Source organism: Exserohilum turcica (genome assembly GCF_000359705.1).
Source record: "Exserohilum turcica Et28A unplaced genomic scaffold SETTUscaffold_3, whole genome shotgun sequence".
Taxonomy (NCBI): Eukaryota; Fungi; Ascomycota; class Dothideomycetes; order Pleosporales; family Pleosporaceae; genus Exserohilum; species Exserohilum turcicum.
Window position 1 is genome coordinate 3244260 of NW_007360136.1, and position 20352 is coordinate 3264611.

The 20352-nt window shown below is 56.0% G+C and overlaps 6 protein-coding genes across 6 annotated transcripts; 3 read left to right on the forward strand and 3 right to left on the reverse strand.

The window, feature by feature from the left end:
- Positions 1–319: 319 nt before the first annotated feature.
- SETTUDRAFT_155007 (uncharacterized protein) lies at positions 320–3290 on the forward strand (the record flags this gene model as incomplete). The annotated part of the gene is made up of 5 exons (XM_008029651.1): positions 320–359; positions 482–540; positions 627–2962; positions 3012–3169; positions 3265–3290. The coding sequence occupies 5 exons, from the start codon at positions 320–322 to the stop codon at positions 3288–3290; spliced, it is 2619 nt and encodes an 872-aa protein (XP_008027842.1).
- A 1004-nt stretch (positions 3291–4294) lies between these two features.
- On the reverse strand, positions 4295–6088 carry SETTUDRAFT_179893 (uncharacterized protein; the record flags this gene model as incomplete). The annotated part of the gene is made up of 2 exons (XM_008029652.1): positions 4295–4755; positions 4858–6088. 2 exons carry the CDS (start codon positions 6086–6088, stop codon positions 4514–4516), a joined length of 1473 nt encoding a protein of 490 aa, XP_008027843.1. The 3' UTR covers positions 4295–4513.
- A 1934-nt stretch (positions 6089–8022) lies between these two features.
- On the reverse strand, positions 8023–10481 carry SETTUDRAFT_138139 (uncharacterized protein; the record flags this gene model as incomplete). Its single annotated transcript, XM_008029653.1, has 3 exons — positions 8023–9042; positions 9093–10188; positions 10240–10481. 3 exons carry the CDS (start codon positions 10479–10481, stop codon positions 8023–8025), a joined length of 2358 nt encoding a protein of 785 aa, XP_008027844.1.
- Positions 10482–12485: 2004 nt separating this feature from the next.
- Positions 12486–17508, reverse strand: SETTUDRAFT_155010 (glycoside hydrolase family 2 protein; the record flags this gene model as incomplete). Its single annotated transcript, XM_008029654.1, has 8 exons — positions 12486–13250; positions 13347–13582; positions 13644–13761; positions 13820–15080; positions 15137–15287; positions 16180–16446; positions 16499–17030; positions 17077–17508. The coding sequence occupies 8 exons, from the start codon at positions 17506–17508 to the stop codon at positions 12486–12488; spliced, it is 3762 nt and encodes a 1253-aa protein (XP_008027845.1).
- A 212-nt stretch (positions 17509–17720) lies between these two features.
- SETTUDRAFT_32668 (uncharacterized protein) lies at positions 17721–18056 on the forward strand (the record flags this gene model as incomplete). Its single annotated transcript, XM_008028869.1, has 1 exon — positions 17721–18056. One exon carries the CDS (start codon positions 17721–17723, stop codon positions 18054–18056), a length of 336 nt encoding a protein of 111 aa, XP_008027060.1.
- Positions 18057–18828: 772 nt separating this feature from the next.
- SETTUDRAFT_91593 (uncharacterized protein) lies at positions 18829–20104 on the forward strand (the record flags this gene model as incomplete). Its single annotated transcript, XM_008029655.1, has 3 exons — positions 18829–19604; positions 19655–19903; positions 19951–20104. The coding sequence occupies 3 exons, from the start codon at positions 18829–18831 to the stop codon at positions 20102–20104; spliced, it is 1179 nt and encodes a 392-aa protein (XP_008027846.1).
- Between the last annotated feature and the right edge of the window lie 248 nt (positions 20105–20352).

Here is a 20352-nt window from a genome sequence, read left to right on the forward strand (position 1 = left end):
CTCTCTCGCTCTCTCTCGCTCTCTCTCTCTCTCTCTCTCTCGCCGCCCCCCCCCCCTCGCCCCAGCGCCCGTCCTGGTAGTGGGGCAGACCCTTAGAGGAAAACAACACGTGAACTGGGCCTTGTCTACGCTCGACCTTGGCTGCAAATTCCCTCCCTACTACAACAACAACAAACCACCAACCCTCCGCTCCTCCTCGGCTCGCCCTGCCCCTCGTTGCCGCCCCCCTCTACTCCCTGCTCCGCCCCTGCGGCCCTTGTAATCTCTTCACCCACTAGATACCCCTCTTTGAGGCCGGGAAACACGCCCTTTACTCAGTATGGATATCAACCAGGTGTTGGAGGGAACTTACGCTGCCGGTACGCTGCCTCTGCTCTATCTCTCTCTCCCTCTCTTTCCCTCTTTGCCTCCTCCCCACACGATGCTTTTTTTTACTCTCTCTCCCCTCGCACCAGGTTTTGCGGCTGACTCTCTCGTATAGATGCCAGCATTCGTAACAGCGCAGAGCAGCAGCTGCAGCAGGCTGCCGACTCCAACTTTGTAAGTCCCCGCAGCACAACAAGGCTGCACGGCACTGCACGCAGCCTGCGCAAGACACATGTACTAACGCCTTTGCCTCGCCTCAGCCTCAATATCTCACTGTCCTCGGTGGCGAACTCGCAAATGAACAAGCCGCGCCGCAAATTCGGCAGGCAGCCGCCCTGGCGCTGAAGAACGCTTTCACCGCCCGCGAATATGCCCGGTTACGTCAGGTCCAGGAACGATGGCTCGGCCTCGACCCCCAGATCAAGCAACAAGTCAAGCAAATGGCCCTCAGCACCCTCGCCACGCCAAACAAGGGCGTGGGCTCTGCTGCCGCACAATTCATTGCCTCGGTCGCCGCCATCGAGATACCCCGCAACCAATGGCCGGAGCTCATGACGACGCTCGTCGAGAATGTCGGTCAGGGCAGCGACAGCCAAAAGCAATCTTCGCTCACGACAATTGGCTTTGTGTGTGACACAGACGACGTGGAGCTGCGCGACGCCCTGGCACACCACTCCAATGCCATCCTGACGGCCGTTGTCCAGGGTGCCCGCAAGGAGGAGACCAACAACGATGTCCGCGTGGCCGCCATCAACGCCCTCAGCGACTCGATTGAATTCGTCCGCTCCAACTTTGACAACGAGGGCGAGCGCAACTACATCATGCAGGTCATCTGCGAGGCTACACAGGCCGACGACACGCGCATTCAACAAGGCTCGTACGGATGCCTGAACCGCATCATGGGCCTCTACTACGACAAGATGCGCTTCTACATGGAGAAGGCGCTATTTGGTCTGACAATCCAGGGCATGAAGAGCGACGAAGAGGATGTTGCCAAGCTAGCCGTGGAGTTCTGGTGCACCGTCTGCGAGGAGGAGATTGCCATTGAGGATGACAACACACAGGCCCAGGCTGAGGGCTCCACGGAGCTGCGAGAATACTTCAACTTTGCCCGTGTCGCCACTCAAGAAGTCGTCCCTGTGCTGCTAGAGCTCATGGCTAAGCAGGATGAGGACGCTGATGACAACGAGTACAACACTTCGCGTGCCGCATACCAATGTCTGCAGCTGTGGGCTCAATGTGTCGGCAGCGGCGTCATGCCGCCTGTTCTGGCTTTTATTGAAAAGTACATTCGCTCTGAAGACTGGCATTACAGGGATGCGTCTGTTTCGGCCTTTGGCGCCATCATGGAGGGGCCCGAGGAATCAGTTCTGGACCCTATTGTCAAGCAAGCGCTGCCGACTCTGATTGGCATGATGGACGACCAGAACATCCACGTCAAGGACTCGGCTGCCTACGCATTGGGCCGCATCTGCGAAGCCGTTCCCAGCGCGCTGGACGCACAGCAGCATCTCCCCCCCCTCATTGGCGCCCTCTTCAACGGACTTGCCAGCAACCCCAAGATGGCCGCTTCTTGCTGCTGGTCGCTGATGAACCTGGCTGATCGGTTTGCGGGAGAGCCTGGATGCCAAAGCAACCCGCTATCGCCTCACTTTGCGCAGAGTGTGCAGAGCCTTCTGCAGGTTACCGAGCGAGCTGATGCCGACAACACACTGCGCACTGCTGCGTACGAAGTGCTCAACTCGTTTGTCAACAATGCCGCTGGCGACAGTGTTCCGCTTGTTAACGAACTCTCAAATGTCATCCTGGAGCGCTTGGACAAGTCGATGGCGCTCCAGTCGCAGGTTGTCAACGTTGAAGACAAGCTGACTCTCGAGGAGATGCAGACCAGCTTGGCCAGTGTCATCATGACCATCATCCAGCGTCTCGAGACCGACATCAAGCCTCAGTCTGACCGTATCATGCAGGCCTTGCTGAGTCTTTTGTCGTCGCTACCGCCCAAGTCTAGTGTACCCGATACCGTATTCGCTGCTATTGGATCCATTGCGACTGCGCTCGAGGACGACTTCCAAAAGTACATGGAGGCATTCTCTCCCTTCCTCTACAATGCCCTGAACAACCAGGAGGAGCCCGCGCTTTGCTCCATGGCCATTGGTCTCGTTGCTGACATTACCCGATCGCTCGGAGAGAACGTTCAGCCCTACTGCGACGCCTTCATGAACTCTCTACTCAACAACCTCCGTAGCCCTGCTCTGGGCAACCAGCTCAAGCCTGCTATCCTGCAATGCTTCGGGGACATTGCACACGCCATCCACGGCGCCTTTGAGACCTACCTTCCTGTAGTCGCCCAAGTGCTCCAACAAGCTGGTCAGGTGACTCTTACGACCGAGGGCAACTACGAGATGATTGACTACATCACCTCTCTCCGGGAAGGCATCATGGACGCGTGGGACGGATGCATTGTCGCGATGAAGAGCAGCAACAAGACTCAGCTCATTGTCCCGTACATGGACTCGATTTTTGATCTTCTGCGAACCATTCAGCAAGACAGCAACCGCACCGAGGCTCTCCTCCGATCTTCGTGCGGTGTCATTGGGTAGGCTTCAAACGGGCTTGTCTTGCGGACGAATACTGACGCTTCTTAGTGACCTTGCCGACGCCTTCCCTGCAGGTGACTTTAGGGAATACTTCCGCCACGACTTCCTTACCGCCATGGCGAGGGAGACACGCGCGAATGCAGACTTTAGCGGCCGCACGCGCGACACTGCTCGATGGGCACGCGAGCAGATCAAGCGCCAGATTGGTATGTCGCTCTTCAGCAATCCCTATCTTCGACCTGCTCTTCACTAGTCGTCGCCCCAATATATCTTATCCAGCCCACTGACGACTATGTTTCAGGCGGCGGCCAAGGCGTCATGGCCTGAGTGTATTAGCATAACCCCCCTTCCCAGCGCCACGGACTTGGGCTGTGTATTGGTCATGATGTTGGATAGTCTCTTCCGAGGTTGCATCTAGCATGACTAAGACATGGATTCTAGTACCCTTCCGCATCCCCCAGCTCATTGTCGATCGGCTTGAAAGACGTAACCGTGGAGCAAACTGCGGTTCTGCGGGATCGGTGCTCCGTGCGCTGAGTAACCCGTGTGTCGTTCTTGATGGAGTGCCGATGCCCCCGGTTGTTTGCCGTCGTAATCGACGGTCTCAGGTCTCTGACGTCCACGATCCCACGCCGTTTCCAGACATGCTAGTGATGGAGCAACCACTCAGTATGGAGATGACCGTTAGCCAGAGCATGAACATCACCATAGAGTTAGGCGACTACGTTGACACGCCTGCGTCTTACGGCTAGTACCCGAGGAACCGAAGTCGATGAAGACGTGTCTCCCCATTGCACACCGGCCCACAACACCCCCCCAGACACCGCGGCACCCGACCCCAGCACCATGCCCCGACCCGAATCGCATAGCACCCATTCTCCAACAGCATCATGTAGCACTATAAGTCTTGTAAGGCAGAGTTCCCTCGTGGTATTCTTGCCAGGAGAAAGAATAGATTATTCGTCTAGTTTTTGTATCTGAAGTTTACTTTTCACCTTTTCACTTTTTTTTTGCTTTTCCAGCCTCATCCATGCCCGGTTCTTGACTGTTCCATGATTTGTGAGGGTGTTCTTGTTGCCCTGCATGTGCCAATACACTAGGATGAAGCTGGGTGTTTTATAGTTGTAATGATAGATTTGAAATTGATTTGGTATCGAGTGTTTGATGTTTGCTGATGTTTGCTGATGTTTGCTGGTGTTTGACGTTTGTTTGACGCTTGTTTCATGTTTGGTGGTGGTAGTAGTGATGAGCGTACAGATGATTGAAGAGAGAGAGAGGTGTTTTTTTTTCCGGCTCTCGTTTGTACCAAGACGAAAAAAAAAGAGAAAAAAAAACAAGCCTAAAGCTTGACTGAAATATATACAGGAGAAGAAGACGAAGAAAAAGAAGATGGCGGATTCTCTCGGTCCGCCCGTGTACCCACGACTCGCCACGGCCGTTTATTCTCTTCACCTCACCTCACCTCACCTCACCTCACCCAAACTCAACTCAACTCATCTCAACTCAACTCAACTCAACTCAGATGAGTTCACACACAACATCGACCATTTTTACAGCTCCTTTTTCAAAAAGTGCTCAGGCCGATGATCCGTCTCGTAATCGACATGGACATAGGCGCGCTCGACATCTGGCAGGCTCTCAAGCTTGATCTGCAGTTCCTCGGCTACGTCGTGGGTAGCGCGGAGCGAGGCATCTGGGTGCATGACGATGTCTACTTCGACGATGAGGCGGGGCCCGCTGTGGTATGCGCGGACGGTGTCGATTTGGAGTATGTGTGGGGAGTGCGTCATTGCTTTTTGGCATTGTTAGTTTTGATTTGTACAAAAAAAAGGGGGGGGGGGATTTCTGACCAAAGGTAGATATAAAAGGGGAAAGGGAAAGGGAAGAGACTTACAAATATAGGTAATGTGCTGGAGGAAATTGGTATCAGCGGTAACGCCAATGAGGAGCTGAAACTCGGAGTAGGCGGTTCTGCTCCAGAGGAAGATGATGAGGACGGAGAGGATGAGAGCGCCCATGGGGTCGATCCACCAGCGCAGTTTTGAGCCGCCGACGCTGGTCAGGACACCGAAGCCGTTGATGAAGAGGTCGTTGCGGTGGTCTTCCCACAGAATGCGGACTTGGCTGTACTTGTTGCGCAGCGCCCAGCAGTACAGGAACAGGCTGAATTTGGTGGCAAAGGCGACGCTCACCGCGATGACGGACGGCAGGAAGAAGTCGTTCTTATCGGGCCCCGAGTGCTCGGCTACGGTGCGGATGGATTCGACAATGATGACGACCGACACGGTGATCATGAGGGCGCAGAAACACAGGTTTCCCGCCGTCTCGATGCGCGCTTTGCCCGAGGGAAACTTGCGTGCGTCGACGCGGGCTACGGCGCGGTTGCACATGATGAGCGTGAGGTTGGAGAGGGGGTCGAAGAGCGAGTCGGCCATGGTGGTGAAGAGCGACAGCGACTTTGAAGCGATTGCGGCGTAGAGCTGCAGCACGGCGAGCATGATGTTTGCGACAAAGGAGCCAATGACGGCGATTTTGTACTTGAGATGGTTGGCATGGTCTTCTTCCTTTGCGGCGCGGCGATGGTCATCGACGGGCTTGAGCAGGCGCTCTATATTCTCGTTTTGGGCGGCGTAGAACTCCTCGAGCTTCTTGGCGGTGCGCGCCTTGCTGGTGAGGGTAATGGGCCCGCAGCCATCGCGCTTGCGCGACGTGTTTGCGCGGATGAGGGCGAGCTCTGATTCGGGCTTAAGGGCTGCCGACAGCTTGTAGGGGTCCGTGTCGGGCGTGTAGGCGGGCGGAGACTGCGATTCTAGGTCGGCGGCGCGTGTGCCAGCAGGAACGTGGCGGGCGTGATGGTCGCTGGTGGTGGTGGTTGAGGGGGAGCGTTGAATGGCAGTGCTGCTGGCCCCAGATTTTGCATTGGCGGCGGCGCCATCAGAGAGGGTGACGTTAGCACCGCTGGTGCTGCTGTTGTTGTTGTTGTTGTTGTTGTTGTTGTTGTTGCTGGTGCTAGGGCCGTGATGATGATGATGCACGTGTGGGCTCGATGTGCGGTCGGGATGTGGATGTGTGTGGAAGGGATGCGGTTTCATGGATATGGCATGGTGCAGATCGGGCTCGGACATTTTTGGCAGCCAAGTGACAGGCAGGCTAGAATGTGCTAAGTATGTGTGTAATCAATAGCAGCAGCAGCAGCAGAGCGCATGCATGCAAGAAAAAAAAAGGGCAGATGGAGAGGGGTGGCAGAGAGAAAGGGGAATGCGGAGCGAGAAGAAAAAGAACAGAGCGCTCGAGGGTGGCCGTCAATCAAGCGCCTCGATTAACGCCGTCGTGGTCCTCATCCAGGATAGATGTGCACATGCGCAGGCGGCCAAGTAGGCCCGGCAATGGCCAAGCTGGCCCAAGTGCGCGGGCCGAGCTTGGTTGCCTCTCAGCCACGTGGGGGAGGCCGTGATTGTGATTGTTGTGGTTTGCAACCCACTCCATCGACGCAGCAGCCATGGCGCACGCGACACCGACCCGTATCGTGTTCTGGCAGACGCTGTGCACGACACCCGTTTTGACGTCTGTCAGAGCAGGGCCTACATCTCCCCCGCACATGTGTATACACAGATGGGGATATCTGCGCCCAAGACACGCCAACGCGGCGTAGATACCGCACACCCCGCCTTGAGTCGCCGCCAGCCAAGCAAACAAGCCCAAGCCCAAGCCCAGCACAGCACCGCTCTGGTTATCGATAACGCCCTGCGATATCGTCATCACCACCCATGCTGCACCTCCGCTAACAGCTAATACACGACGCCTGCACCGACCTGTCGAGCCATCATCAGCACATGCACCTACTACTGCTGCTTCTTCTCGGCAATGCCCTAGACCAATTCTCACTCAGACGGCCAGAACGCTGCCCTTGATGCTAAGCTGATTGTCCGTCTCGGCCAAGAAGATACATACAAATGTGCCCCGCATCTGCCACGACGACGCTGCATGCATAATGTACAAGGGGAAAGTTAGCCTTGCTGACTTCACCGGAAGCTGCCGTTGTCTTCTCTGTCTGCACATGCCATGTCTCTCTTGCTTTCACCGTTACGCCGCGCGCCAATCCACACGGCCAAGAAGTGGCGAGTTTGGCTGTATATTTCTGAATCAACATCAGACATACTTTCTACAGACACCACCTCATACCACTACATACACCTGCTAAGCACCATGGTGCTTACATGCCTCCATCCACCCTGTATCCAAGTGCGCTGTATCGACCATGTCCCCCGCCTCACCTCTCCGTGTCTATCCTTTTAGCAAGAACCAGTAATCCGGGTATCAAAAAAAAGCCGCAAACGAGCCTCCCCTGTCCATCAGAAGGACAAACCGGTGGCAAAGTGGGTACAAAAACAAGCGTGCTTAGACATACATGCAAAATGCAAGCGAATAGAAGAGAAGAAGAAAAAACGCTGTACACATGCCTGCAACAAAGAAAACAGAGATACAAAAGGCTGCAGTGCGATTTGAAAAGTGTTGAAACGAGAAAACATGTGGTGAAAACGTATTAAAAAGCGGTAAGTAGGGAAGACCTAGTAGTAATAACAACACGATCGACCGCGTGGGCGGCGCCGCTGCTACTCATGAATAGGTCCCGCGGCTAAGGCCTTTCAACCGCGCAACAGCCTAGACGCGCCCTGCGATCGACACGCAGAAAAGAATAATGTCCAATTTCAGGCAATTGTCTTCCACGACTCCTTTTTTCATCGCAGCCCTCTGCGTCGCGCTGGGGCTTCCTTTTGTCCGCTAAGCGCCACCCATGAGACCGCTTCACGGCCGGTGCTTAGGAGAATTTCTTCTCTTTGATTCCGACCAAATCGCATCTTGGATACCTTTGCATGTGTGGGGCTCGACAGGTAGTAAGCCTGGCACCATACATAATATCGTAGCAGTGCGGATGACTGTTATGCACACTTTCATATAGCAGCTGATCCGCATTTCCGACGCTCCGGAACAGCACCCCGCAAATACAATATTCGGAAGATCGACAGGAGCTCCATCATGAGCTGCCTGGCTGACCGAGTCAATGTCCATGCATCCAACATGCCCCAGCGGGTCCAGAGTCCTGTCCTGTACTCGAGAACTCGTATTCGTTGCCCAGCCCAAAAGGCGTCTCGAGCATGTCCGGCAGGTTTGTATCCCACATCATGTCGTCCCACAGGTTGTTTAGAATAGTCGGGTCCGTTCGCGAGTTGGCCCACGTTGGCGTTGCAGGATTGTAGTGACCGTACATGGCTGCGTGTTGCTGTGTGTACGCGCCGGCATCCGTATTGATCATCGGGGGCGCGTGAGTGCTGGGGACACCAAAGTAACCATGTACCTGTGCTTGACTCTGCTGCTGAGCATACCCAATCGGCGACACCACCGATTGTGACTGATGGCATGCCGTCGAAGCTTGCGTCTTGTATGCTGCATACAGCCGTGTGACAACGTCGCCGCTTCGCTTGGACGCAATGCTCCAGTCCTTGGCCGTCTCGAAAAACGTCAGTGCTGTCTCGATGCTGGCTTTCCACTTTTCGGCTTCTTCGGGTATGCTGGCGTCGCTAAACAGTGATACCAGAGGAACCATGCAGGCCTGGAAGCAGAACCAAACTCCGTTCCAACAGGAAATGAGATCGGGCATGCACTCGCGACTAATGTCTTCAATCGTCTTGGCGGCAATAAGGCGGCACTTTCGGACTGCAACCTTCTCCTCTGCGCTTAGACTAGCCCACGGCAAGCGCCACAGTGCTGTGGTAAGCAGAAACGGTCGGTGGAGGATAACACGAATGTTCTGGTGACGCCACTTCATCACCAGTCGGGTTCGGCGTAGGAATTCCGGACATGGCTCGCTGGTATTGGAAATGATGGAAGGCAGCTCTTCATGCCATTTGATCAGCTGAGCGTCGTAGTTGGCCGTCTCGGTAGCGGAGAGAAGCGGGCATTCCACAAGACGGTCCTGTATCCTGGTAGCTATCTGGCAAAACGCAGAGGTGTAGATGAGCGGAAGAATCTTGAGTTGTTCGATATAATGAGGGCTGGTGGGTGGCGGTATGGCCTGTGCCTAGAAACAGATTAATCAAGTGACAATCACAGCCAGGACATTGCTCTTACAGAATTTGCCGCCGTCCCAGGCCTCAAGACGGTAATCGAGGGACCCATACGCCCCAGTGAAGGCCGGCCGGTGGTGGTGGATGCCCACGAATCAAGACAGAAGAGACTCCACCATATGCGGCGCCTCATTTCAGGCGAGATGGAGTCCTCGTCACTGGGCGTCGTGGATTGTATGCTCGCATCCTTCCTTTCAGAATACTCGCGATGTAGGCCTAGTGAGGTCGCCATACGAAGCGTTGCGCCCATAAGTGAGTGTGCTTCATTCGGGCGGTTCAGGTAGTGCATGTAGAATCCGCTCATGATGGCCAAGGCCTGGAGCACCTCGAGATTGCCGCTCCCAAATGACTCCAAGGTCAAGTGCTTTCGCGATCGGTTGAAGTACATGAGATGTGCCTCGTTGTCTGCACCCCGCGACGCAAGCGACCCCAGGGCAAAGACCATGTTCAGCAGTGCCAGCCATGCCGAGTCTTTGCGGTTGCCGTATGAAAAGGTGAACCAAAACTTGCGTTCATCGATCAATGGAAAAAAGGGGTGTACGCGACCAAAGTAGCTTTCCACCAGCTCTTGGCCATGCTCAGGGGGTGGTAATGCGTCTGGCCGATTATCTACCAGTTCCGGCGGCGGAGAGCCCGCACGGCTGGGCAGGGTCGTCTCCTGATTGTGATGTGCAATAAGCGAGCGTGCCTGCGGTGCGCATCGCACTATAACCTTGAGGGCGGCTGTGATGGAAGATATGCCAACATAAGACGACAGCTTGTCGACCGACATGGAAAGACCGTTGACATCATCAGAAATGCCCTGGACTCGCAGCTGGTGCTTCCGTGCCTCGTCCCAGTAAGGGTCTTCAGGTGGGGCTTGCTCGAGCGCCTCTAAACTCTCGGCTGCGTCAGAACCTACTTGTACATCGGACAAGGCCTGCTGCGAGTCTGCTGCTGAGGGCGGCGATGTGGTCGAGTTTGTTGCTGCAGAGGATAGGGCCAGTTGCAGCAGCTCTTCGCGCGGAAGGTTGGCCAGCGACTCAAGGTTCTTCACTCCATAGAGCTTGGTGAGCACGCTCTTGTACTGTTCAATGTTGTTGGAAAGCTTATCGACCAGCCTGTTGGAACCAATCAGTACGGCATATCGAGCACATTTCCAGCACACTCACTTTCTGCTGGGCACAACTCTTTGTGCAGGCTTCGAGTAGCCGCATGCCTCCGGGTGCTGGTACCACTGGCACTGGCCGCATGGTTGCAGGCCGTCGCAACGGATCTTGCGTCGTCTGCATTCGACACAGGCGTTACTTGTGGATATGCGTCGCGAGCCTGGTGGCCGGGATGGTTTGCCAGGACTGTCACTGTCGACACCCGGCGAGCGCATGCCGGACGACGACTGAAACGTGTGGAACATGGCTGCGATGGGTCCAAGGGCAGGGTGGTGGTGATAGTAGTGGTGCTAATGATGGTGATGGTGTGGTACGTGGAGCGGTCCACGACCGCGAGTCAGAGAAACGAAGATGCGAGGGCCAGACGGTCGGTTGGGGCGTAGGGTCAGTCAAATAAGTCGCGGTGGGGAGCACGGATTTACAGGTACAAAGAGGGACCAGCTGCAGGATGCCGGGAAGCAATATGGGTCGAGTGAGACTAGAAGTCGTCTGTGCCAGGGTTGGGGTATATTGGAGATAATGCGGATCGTTGGAGTAGGGCAAGCCTGGCGCCAGGCATATGCCAGGCACAGAGCGAAGCAAGCAAAGTCACACAGAGGCTCGATGTGACGAGGGATGCATCTGGCAGCTCAGGCGCCCGTCGTCATGATAGTGCTACGGTCGGCGGGCGGCGGCGACGGCGTGAATGTGTGTGGTTTGCGGCAACTAGCGGATCTCACAGGGCCGAGTGACGAGATGACAGTCCAAAGTGGACACGAGCGAGGGTGTAGTCCCCGCATTATAACCCATGAACCCTCATGGCCCCCCCTGCTCGCACGCGGCAGGGCAGTCTGGTGGAGGAGAAAAAACAGGCGAACGTTGAGACGGGCGGACGGGAACGATTGCGTCTGCGGCCAGCCAAGCGAGATTGGAAATGGGACGCGCCGTCGGCCCCCGCAAGGCTTCGAGAAGGGCTCCAGAAGGGAGGGGGGCAGTCGTGTGTGGAAGGAGAAGGCTGCCACTGACGCTGCCATGCATCAGACGGGCGCTGGGCTTGGGCATGCGAGCCCGCATTCGCTTTGACCTGTGTGGCGGCCGTGGCGGCTGCACTACTGCATGTCGTTTCAGCATGAGCGGTTCATCCTTCCCGCCACGATGAAGCACATACAGCGCTCGCGATCGCAGCACCGGCGATGCGCCTGGCGGTGGCGCACGTAGACGGATGACGGGGGTGATGGATGACGGATGACGGATGCTGTGTGGATCGGAGGCCTGTGGTGAGGTGAGGTGAAGGGGGGGAGGGATGGCGTGTGTGGGAGGTGAAGCAACGCAAGCAACGCAAAGCAAAGCAAAGCAAGAAGCTCATACCCTCGCGCTGGGAAGGCGCGCCCAGGCACAGGCCTCGGGGCAGCAGCTGCCGATCGACGGGGGACGGCGGTCAATCCTCCAAACCATGGCCATGCCATCATCCATCATGTCCATGTATCTCTAATATCATCATCCATCGTCCATCATCCATCGCCCATCGCCCATCGCCCATCCAGCCGCCAGCCGCCAGCCGCCGCCCTTCTCACTACCAGCCAGCATGCCCTTCCTGCCGGCATGTCCATGTACGTGTAGGGTACGCACATACATTCACAGCGCCCACATGTGCGTGCCGCCGTCCACTCGCCGGGTCGCCAATGGCGCCTGGGCCGACCGACACCCCGTCCGCCGTTCGCTGCGCAGTGGCCGAGTCGTTTAATTAATCGTCGAAATCCGCCATGTTTGACGCACCGCCCCTCATATACGGCCCTTGGCTCGAGCAGCACGCCCGCGGGGTATACGTGAGGCGGCTATAGGGTCGCCCAAAGTCTACTCGACCAGCCTCAACGCTGAGCGCACCCCGGCTCTCTTTGCATTCTACCGCACGAGCGCCATGTGCCTGTGTCTCTCTCTGTGTGTGTGTCTCTGCCTCGCCTAGGCTCGCCGAGAGGCCCCAAAGCTACCCGCCGTGTCAGATACGAGCACATCTTACTGAGACATTATGTCTGCTAAAATCACAAAGGACTTGGTTGTTATGGGCCCGTCCCCCCGGCCCCCGGCCCTGTCAGCATGCACTGCCGATCGACACGACACGTGCTAACTAGTAGCTACACACTCACACCTGCTTTTGGTCTGCTATGTCGCTGCACGCCCCACCCAAAGCTACCACTGAACGAGATTTGTAACGTTGCACCGTTTGACCGGCATCCCCACAGCCGGCCCATGGTCATATGCAATCCGATCCTTCAATCTTTGCCCAGATATGTCCACTTGAGGGGCTCGTCCTGCTTGCCAAGCCCCCTCACCTTGATGACCTGCTCATCGCCAGGGACAATGTCAATGGCACTGTCATGGACCAGCACGCCCGAGCGCTCTTCAAAGACCAGTCCCTTTGTCGGTTTCTGCGCCCTGGCGACAATTGTCTCACCCTGCGGTATTACTTGGACGCCACGATGCTCGAAATCCAGGTACTTGAGCGGCTGCGGCCAATCCACGTCTCGCGACACAATCTCCCCGTTGACCCAGATGCGTGCAGCTAGGACATGCGGCTCCTCGTTCCGGTTGTCAATTGTGCCAGACAGCACGTCGGTGGTGCCGTTGGCGACGAGTTCAATGTCCCTTTTGATAATCGCCTCCTTAATCTCCTTCCCACTCTGCACGCTAACGTACCGCAGCTCAACAGTCGCAGTCACTGGATCAGCATGCTGGCTCGCCACCCAGACCTCGTAGTCGCTCGTGCTTGGCACTCTTGCATGCACGACGCTCCAGTCAAAGTGGGCCCGCTTGACGGCCACGGCAATGGGCGCAAGCACCCTGCGCATGGCATAGTAGGCCGGCTTCTTGCGCTGGAAGTAGTCGACAATGGACCACGACGTGACTGGCCAGCAGTCATTGAGCTGCCACACGAGGGCACCACCGCAATGTCGCTTTTGACCCCACTGACGTCGCCAGCCCCGGTAGCCAAACATGAGTGCTTCGGCCTGCGAGAGCTGTGTGAGGTGGATAAAGGACTGTTATTCGTCGTCAGCATCTATAAACCCTATATTAGGACCCACTTGGCCATAGTTCTCGACCATAAACCGGGTAACTGTCGACGCGGCACATACCTCTAAATCAGTCTTAGTGCGGAAGTTCTCCACCAGATACGTAGCGATGCGCCGCTCGTGGCCATCTGCCTTGTTGTGAAAGTCCAACATATGGCTTTGCGGGTACAGCTGAGACGGGTCTGTGCAATAGTGCTTGATGGTATCAATGTGCGGGAACGCCTCCATGCCAAACTCACTGTTGAAGCGCCCGCCCAGCGTGTCGAAGATTTGGTACTTTTCCTGGGTGCCATGCCACACTGCGTGCGTCGTAAGCGTATTGAAAAAAAATCACATGCAGTAATAGCGAGGGGGCGTTACCGTTCCACTGGTGCATGTCACCCACGGTGGGATTCGACGTCCTGAGCCCGTCGCCCCAGGGCGACCCCGGGTGGTAGGGCACATGAGGGCTTTGCGCGGCGACAACGTCAGGCAGCAACTAGCCACATTGCTTGTGAGTCCAAGTGGCCATTGCCCTTCATTGGCTGCCCACTCACCTTTTCATAAATGTACCTAGCCGGGAAATCCGTCTTGAGCCAGCTCTCCGGATCCTTGTCGTCGTAATCGTAGGTCAAGCCATATGATTCCTGCACCTGATAGTCCTCGTTGTTGCCGGCATAGATGACGATGGAAGGGTGATGTCGCAGTCGGGTGACGTTGGCGGTACATTCTTCCTTGATTGAGTGCAGCAGGTCCGGAAAGGCGGGATAGTTGCCGCAGCCAAACATGAAATCTTGCCACACCAGCACACCAATCTCGTCGCAGATGTCGTAGAAGATGTCCTCTTCCCAGATGCCGCCGCCCCAGATCCGGATCATGACCTGGTAGCCGTCCACCATCATCTCGAGCCATTTGCGGTATTTGTCCTCGGTCACTCGCGGCGTAAACGAGTCTGCCGGAATCCAGTCTGAGCCGCCGCAGAAGACATCGACGTCGTTGACGCGGAAATAGAAACTCTTGCCAATTTCGTCGGGTTCCTGGATGAGCTCGCCTTTGCGGAATCCGGTTTTGCGTGACGCCTGGTGGATTTCCACGCCGTCTGCGAGGAGCGTTGCCGTGACGGTGTAGAGGGGCTGCGCACCATAGCCGTGCGGGTACCACAGCTTTGGGTTGTTGATATGAAAGTCGACCTTTGCCTTACCTTGACTGATTTTGGTGACTTCGTGGAAGACATTCGTATCGCCGTCAAACATAATGAAGCAGACACTGTCTGCACATGCGCCTTCAACGACTGCTGAAATGGCTCCCTGGACCGTCTTCAAGCTGTCGTCAAGCTGGTAATCCACCCGCAGGTCCTGGATCCTGGCTGCATATGTTTCCAGGCGCACCTCGCGCCAAGGGCCACACGTGTTGAGGATTGGGCCCCAGTCCCAGCCCCAGTGGTACTGGGCTTTTCTTACGCCAAGTCTAGCCATATCGCCATTGAAGCCCACCCACTTGTGCTCTGGATGCTTTTCTTTAATCTTGATGGCTTCGAGGCGGGCAGATGCAAAGTCGATTTCGAGCACGTTGTCCTTGCTGAAGGCCAGCTTCTTGGTGATATCCACACGATGCGGAACAAACATGTTGTTGCTCTCAAGTATAGTCTCGCCATTGAGCTTGACAGTCGCGAACGTGTCCAGGCCATCAAAGGCAAGTACGCAGACAGTTCCCTCTGGGGGCTCAGAGACTTTAGGCAGCTCGACCTTGTATGTCCAGGCCTTGCCGGCCACCCACTCCGCCTGGAGCTCATTGAAGCCTAGAAAAGGGTCGGGAATTCTGACTCTGGTTAGTTGTCCTCGGATGTATAGTCGCTTACCCAGATCGAAACATACTCGCCATTGTCCATCAAGTCCAGATGGACGTTCGTGGGGACCGACTTTACTGGTAGCCACACACCCCCCGTGTTGTCAGCTTGTTTAAAGTTCCACCCGTTCGCCAAACGGTGGCAGCTGAAAGTTTGATTTTGTGCCATGATGGGCACAGCTAATGCAGCCGTTTATCAGCGTCCAAGGCCGCTGGACTGTAGATAGGCGCGGTAGGTAGACACGTCTGGGGCGTGTCTTCTTCTTGAATAACCCCCAAATTATCTGCCTGCCATATAGCATTAGATGGTGGACTTGACCGGAGCAGGAGAGGCCGCGTTGAGATGCATCGAGCAGCTCATGGCACCTAGAGGTCGTCCGGATTAGACACGCGGAGCAGCGGCTCCGGTCCGAAAGCGGCTAGAGGCATGCCTGTTGTGGCCCTAACCGTCGGAAGAAATGGCCTCAGAGGCCGGCCTTGTCAGCTGCCCAGAGGCCACGCGGTACAGATACAGACTGTGAAGTCCAGGACTAGATCGGCCGCAGCTGTTCTGCGTCGCATGGGGAAATACTAGGCGGCATTCGGTCTCTCGTACACTGAAGGAATCGTTTTGACTGGGCCACATGCAGAGTGCGATTACTATTCCAGCAGTGTTGCGCCTGCAAAATTGCACGTTACAGTTTGTCCGCATTCCCGCGGGGCACAGCTACGAGGCGCAAATAAAATTATAAGGACTGTGGCACGGCTGTTGCAGTTGCGGGCGTCTTCCTCCGGTTCCATCGGCCTGCATCAGGCAACATCAGCTATGTACAGTATGCGTGTGGCATCCAGCAGGTACGTTGACGCTTCTCGTGTACGGTAAATAACTCGGCAGTATCAGGCATATATTATCGCTGATATGCCGACGGTCAGTGGGACACGACTGACATCGCGATGATGGAGAAATCAATTGTACTAGCGACGTAGGGTATAAAACTATCCAAACACGGAACGGCAGCAGCAGCGCGAAGCACCTCTGAAGCTCACATACAGCCAATTGCAATGCTTTCTCGCTACCAGAATTGTGGGATACAAGCAAAGGCTGCCGTTATCACAGTCACCGCCAACATGGCGCGGTCAAGTCGACATATTCCCGATGCAGTGCTCCTGCGGACCACGTCACTCCGGGCTCGTTTCAACCCCAGCGTAGCTTGCTTCTCGACTTTTCCTTGCTGTGCCAACTGTAGCATCTCATCCCTGTTTGTCGTGAGGATTGTCGTGGAGCGAGCACCCGGGCAAAAGACAACCTCGAAGCCGGCACCAGAAGGAATAATAAAGGTCGAGGTTTGGTCGTCGAACGCTGCGGCAAAGGGTCAGCTGTACTCGCCACAAACAGTTGATTCACAACACACCATAACTGTACGCGTCTGGGCAGACTTCCTTGACCTTCTTGGAGTAGAGGCTTGGCTGACACGAGCTGGGCGAGTCGTATTGTCCGGTACAGCAATCCTCGGGTCGGTTGTTCTTTGCGCACGCAGAAAAGCAGGGGTTGAACTGGGGCCGCTGGATGTTGTCGTCTGGATAGGGATAGACGCCGTCTCCAGGCTTCTCCGGGGGGTTCTGTTGCAAATCCCAGGGACACCATCTCGAAATCTTATTTCCATCCACGTCCTGGTCAAAAGGTAGCGGATACGACGTGTTGGTGCTGAGGAAGTCTGGATATTCCGAGTAGGGATCGTAACCTTGCGGAGCGAGCAGGCCGTCTGTGCCCTGGCACGACGGGTTGGTCAGATTTGGCGGGATGTCGTCTAGTGTGACGTTTTCAAGCGGCTGAAGGACAATTGCCATGGGCAGGTTGTAGCCATCGACCAACGAGATGTCATAGTAGGTGTGGCCATCGCCAGCGTCCAGAGTGAATTCAGCAAGAGAGACGGGAACATCGCCCTGTGGCAAGTTAGCAAAGGCGTGTGCAGCGCATGGTACGACATACTCCGACTTGACAGTTTAAGGCGCCATTGCAGTCTCCGGTTGCACAAGCCTTCCCCCGCCCCGAAGCTGCGGACGAGCCATCGTCGCTAAAGGAACAATTTGTCCTCCCCCACACGCGGCCCTGCCAGTCTTCCGACACGGTCTGGTTTTTTGTCTCTCCAGGCTTTAACTGGAAGCCGTTCTCGCCTGGGCCCGTGCCGGATTGGGTCGAGATTCCCGGCCAGATATTGTCGGGACAACGGTTGGTTACCAGGAGAGGCGTAATATCCAGTTTTCGTCGATTGGTTTTAAGAGGCGCTTTTAACGCCATGTGATGCAGGCCCTCGGCAAGCGGCAGCGCGCCCAGCAGGAAAAATGCAGAACATAGTCGAGCGATAGAAATGGAAACTATAGGCTGGCTACGGGCCTTTCCGAGGTGAGTCATCTGAGACATGGTGAGCCGTGACTGCGCGCGTCGATTGCGCAATCACAGTGAAAGTGTACGTGGTAAGGCAAGGTTGTGTATAGATTTCAAGGGCCCAGGCGGACGGGAGGATGTTGCGGGAGGACAGAGGCGAGGCGAGGCGAGGAGGAGGTTGGACGGGTTATGGTTATGAAAGCAAGGCTGTGGCTGTGGCTGTGGGGAGGAGACGGAGACGGGGCGCCATGCTTCTGCATGGTGTCGGCTTGGCTGATGCTGGCGGCACAAGAGAAGTTGCGACTTCTGACTTGATAACGGCGGTCGGTGACGCCATAGGGCGTGCCTGCATCCATGGCGATGCTGCCCTGGCTGCAGCCGACCAGGGCCCACCAAGGCCGAGCAGCCCGCCACGGCCTATCGTGCATGTCCACGCGAGCTTGTTTCAAACGGCCGCAGTCGACGAGTCAATGCCGGTGCATGCTCGCGTCCAGGTGTACTACACGGTAGACGGCGGTCGTGGCCGTGCCATTGGCCTGAGGCTTATCGTAGGCCTGGCAGCTATGTCAGCGGCTGTACTGTAGGTGCAGGTGCAGGGGCTGGTCTTGGACTCCACGTGATCTCAGGGCCGCCCAAGCGTCGGCCTTGGACAATACTTAGAAAACAGACAACCACAACGCACAACCGACCTTGGACAAGACAATGAATTCCCTACGCTTCCTCTACTTGGCTGGCCATGGGCGTGTACGGCGATTGGGGCGGACGTGAATTCGTGCGAGAGGACGGGCAACATTCTCTCCGACACGCCAGCCCATTCCACATGTAGTAGTAATTCAGCTTCTCTTGGGCCAATCGAAATAGTAGAAAAAAGCGCAGGCCGTGCAAACCCACAAATCACCTCTTTCTGTGCGCTGGGAGATTGCTTCTCCTTTTCCGCACCGCACATTTCGTCGTGGTACGTCTGAGGCGGCAGGGCAAAGAGCCGGTTGGTCTCGCCACTGTTAGCTGCGGGTGGTGAGATCTGCGACCCATCCACATCTCTTGGCTCTCCTGACAATTGCAATTCCATCCTACTCACTGCACGGGTACTTTACTCTTTGCCCAGGCTGCACCTTGCCTTTTCTCTCTGCCCAGTTGCCCACCCGATACACTCCTTCTCTGTATACGCACACATACACCGATTCCATTCGTGTCTGCCGAGCCCCTGCGGACCCTGGATACGACCTTGGCCGACACCGCCTGTCCCCCGAGTACACATCGCCACACACTTTCGTCCGCCACCCCCCCATCGCCCCTCCGCGCACTACCAGCGCTGCCGTAGCCTGAAGAGCAGAGCAAATGTCCTCGACCACCACGATGCCTGGCCGTACCCTTCCGACCATTCCGACTGCAGAGGTGCGCGCGCACAACACGGAAAAGTCGTGCTATGTCACCATTGGCACAAAAGTATACGATGTTACCGACTTCCTCGACGGCCACCCCGGTGGTCCCGAGTTCATTCTGGAATATGCAGGCAAGGATGTCGAGGCTGTTTTGAAGGACGAGATTTCGCACGCACACTCCGACTCCGCATACGAGATTCTCGAGGAGAACCTCGTGGGCTTTATGGCTACGGAGCCGGTTATAAACGGCGCTGTCAAAAGCTCCAAGCCCGGCGACATCGTCCCCTTGCCTCCTTCGCAGGCTGGCACCGCAGAGCTGAAGAGCATGACGCAGAACGGCAAGCCACTCTATGCCGCCACTGGCATGTCTTCCGAGGAAGACCTGTCGCGAGAGACGGACCCGAACCAGGACTACAAGGAGCACAAGTTTTTGGACCTGAACAGGCCGCTTCTGATGCAGGTCTGGAATGGCGGGTTTAGCAAGAACTTTTACCTCGAGCAAGTCCATCGCCCGCGACACTACAAGGGCGGTGATTCTGCCCCGCTGTTTGGCAACTTCCTGGAGCCCTTGAGCAAGACCCCCTGGTGGGTTGTGCCTACGATATGGTGGCCCTGCGTCGCATACGGAACGACGGTAGCCTTTGGCGGCCTGCAATCCGTGCCCGCGCTGGCTGGTTACTGGACCTTTGGCCTGTGTTTCTGGACCATTGTAGAGTACGTTCTGCATAGAGGTCTATTCCATCTGGACGAGTAAGTCTCATTATTCGCGACACACTTGTAAGTATGCTAACAAGAAGCAGCCACCTGCCAGACAACCGTGCCGCACTTACCCTCCACTTCCTGCTTCACGGCATCCACCACTATCTCCCCATGGACAGGTATCGCCTCGTCATGCCACCAACGCTATTTGTCGTTCTCGCGGCACCATTCTGGAAGTTTGCTCATTTTGTCATCTTCTGGAACTGGCATGGTGCCCTGGCTACCTACTGCGGTGGCATTTTTGGATACACGTGCTATGACATGACGCATTACTTCCTCCACCATCAAAAGTATGTGTATTTGTACCCGATGCAAGCATTCCGCTAACATGAACAAGGCTGCCTCCGTACTACCAGCAACTCAAAAAGTACCATCTCAAGCACCATTTTGCCGACTACCAGAATGGCTTCGGTGTGACGAGCCGCTTCTGGGACTGGGTCTTCGGCACCGAGCTCGAGATGGGACCTGCCAAGGTTATCAAGACGACTTGATTAGTGGCATTGCACGATTGGCGGCTGCCACTTTATGAAAGGCATTGGGAGGCGTTGCATCTGTTTCCTTCTCATGTCTACGCATTCTTCTATGCATGTTCTTGCACGAAACTCTTTTTACATAATAGTAATTTCCAATCAAGTTCGCATCTTGTGTCCACGCCCTCTGTCTGCGCGTTTGCTGACTACCCCCGGCTGATCTGCAGCAAATCCTACAAAGCACGGCATACGCCGTATGCTTAGTCACG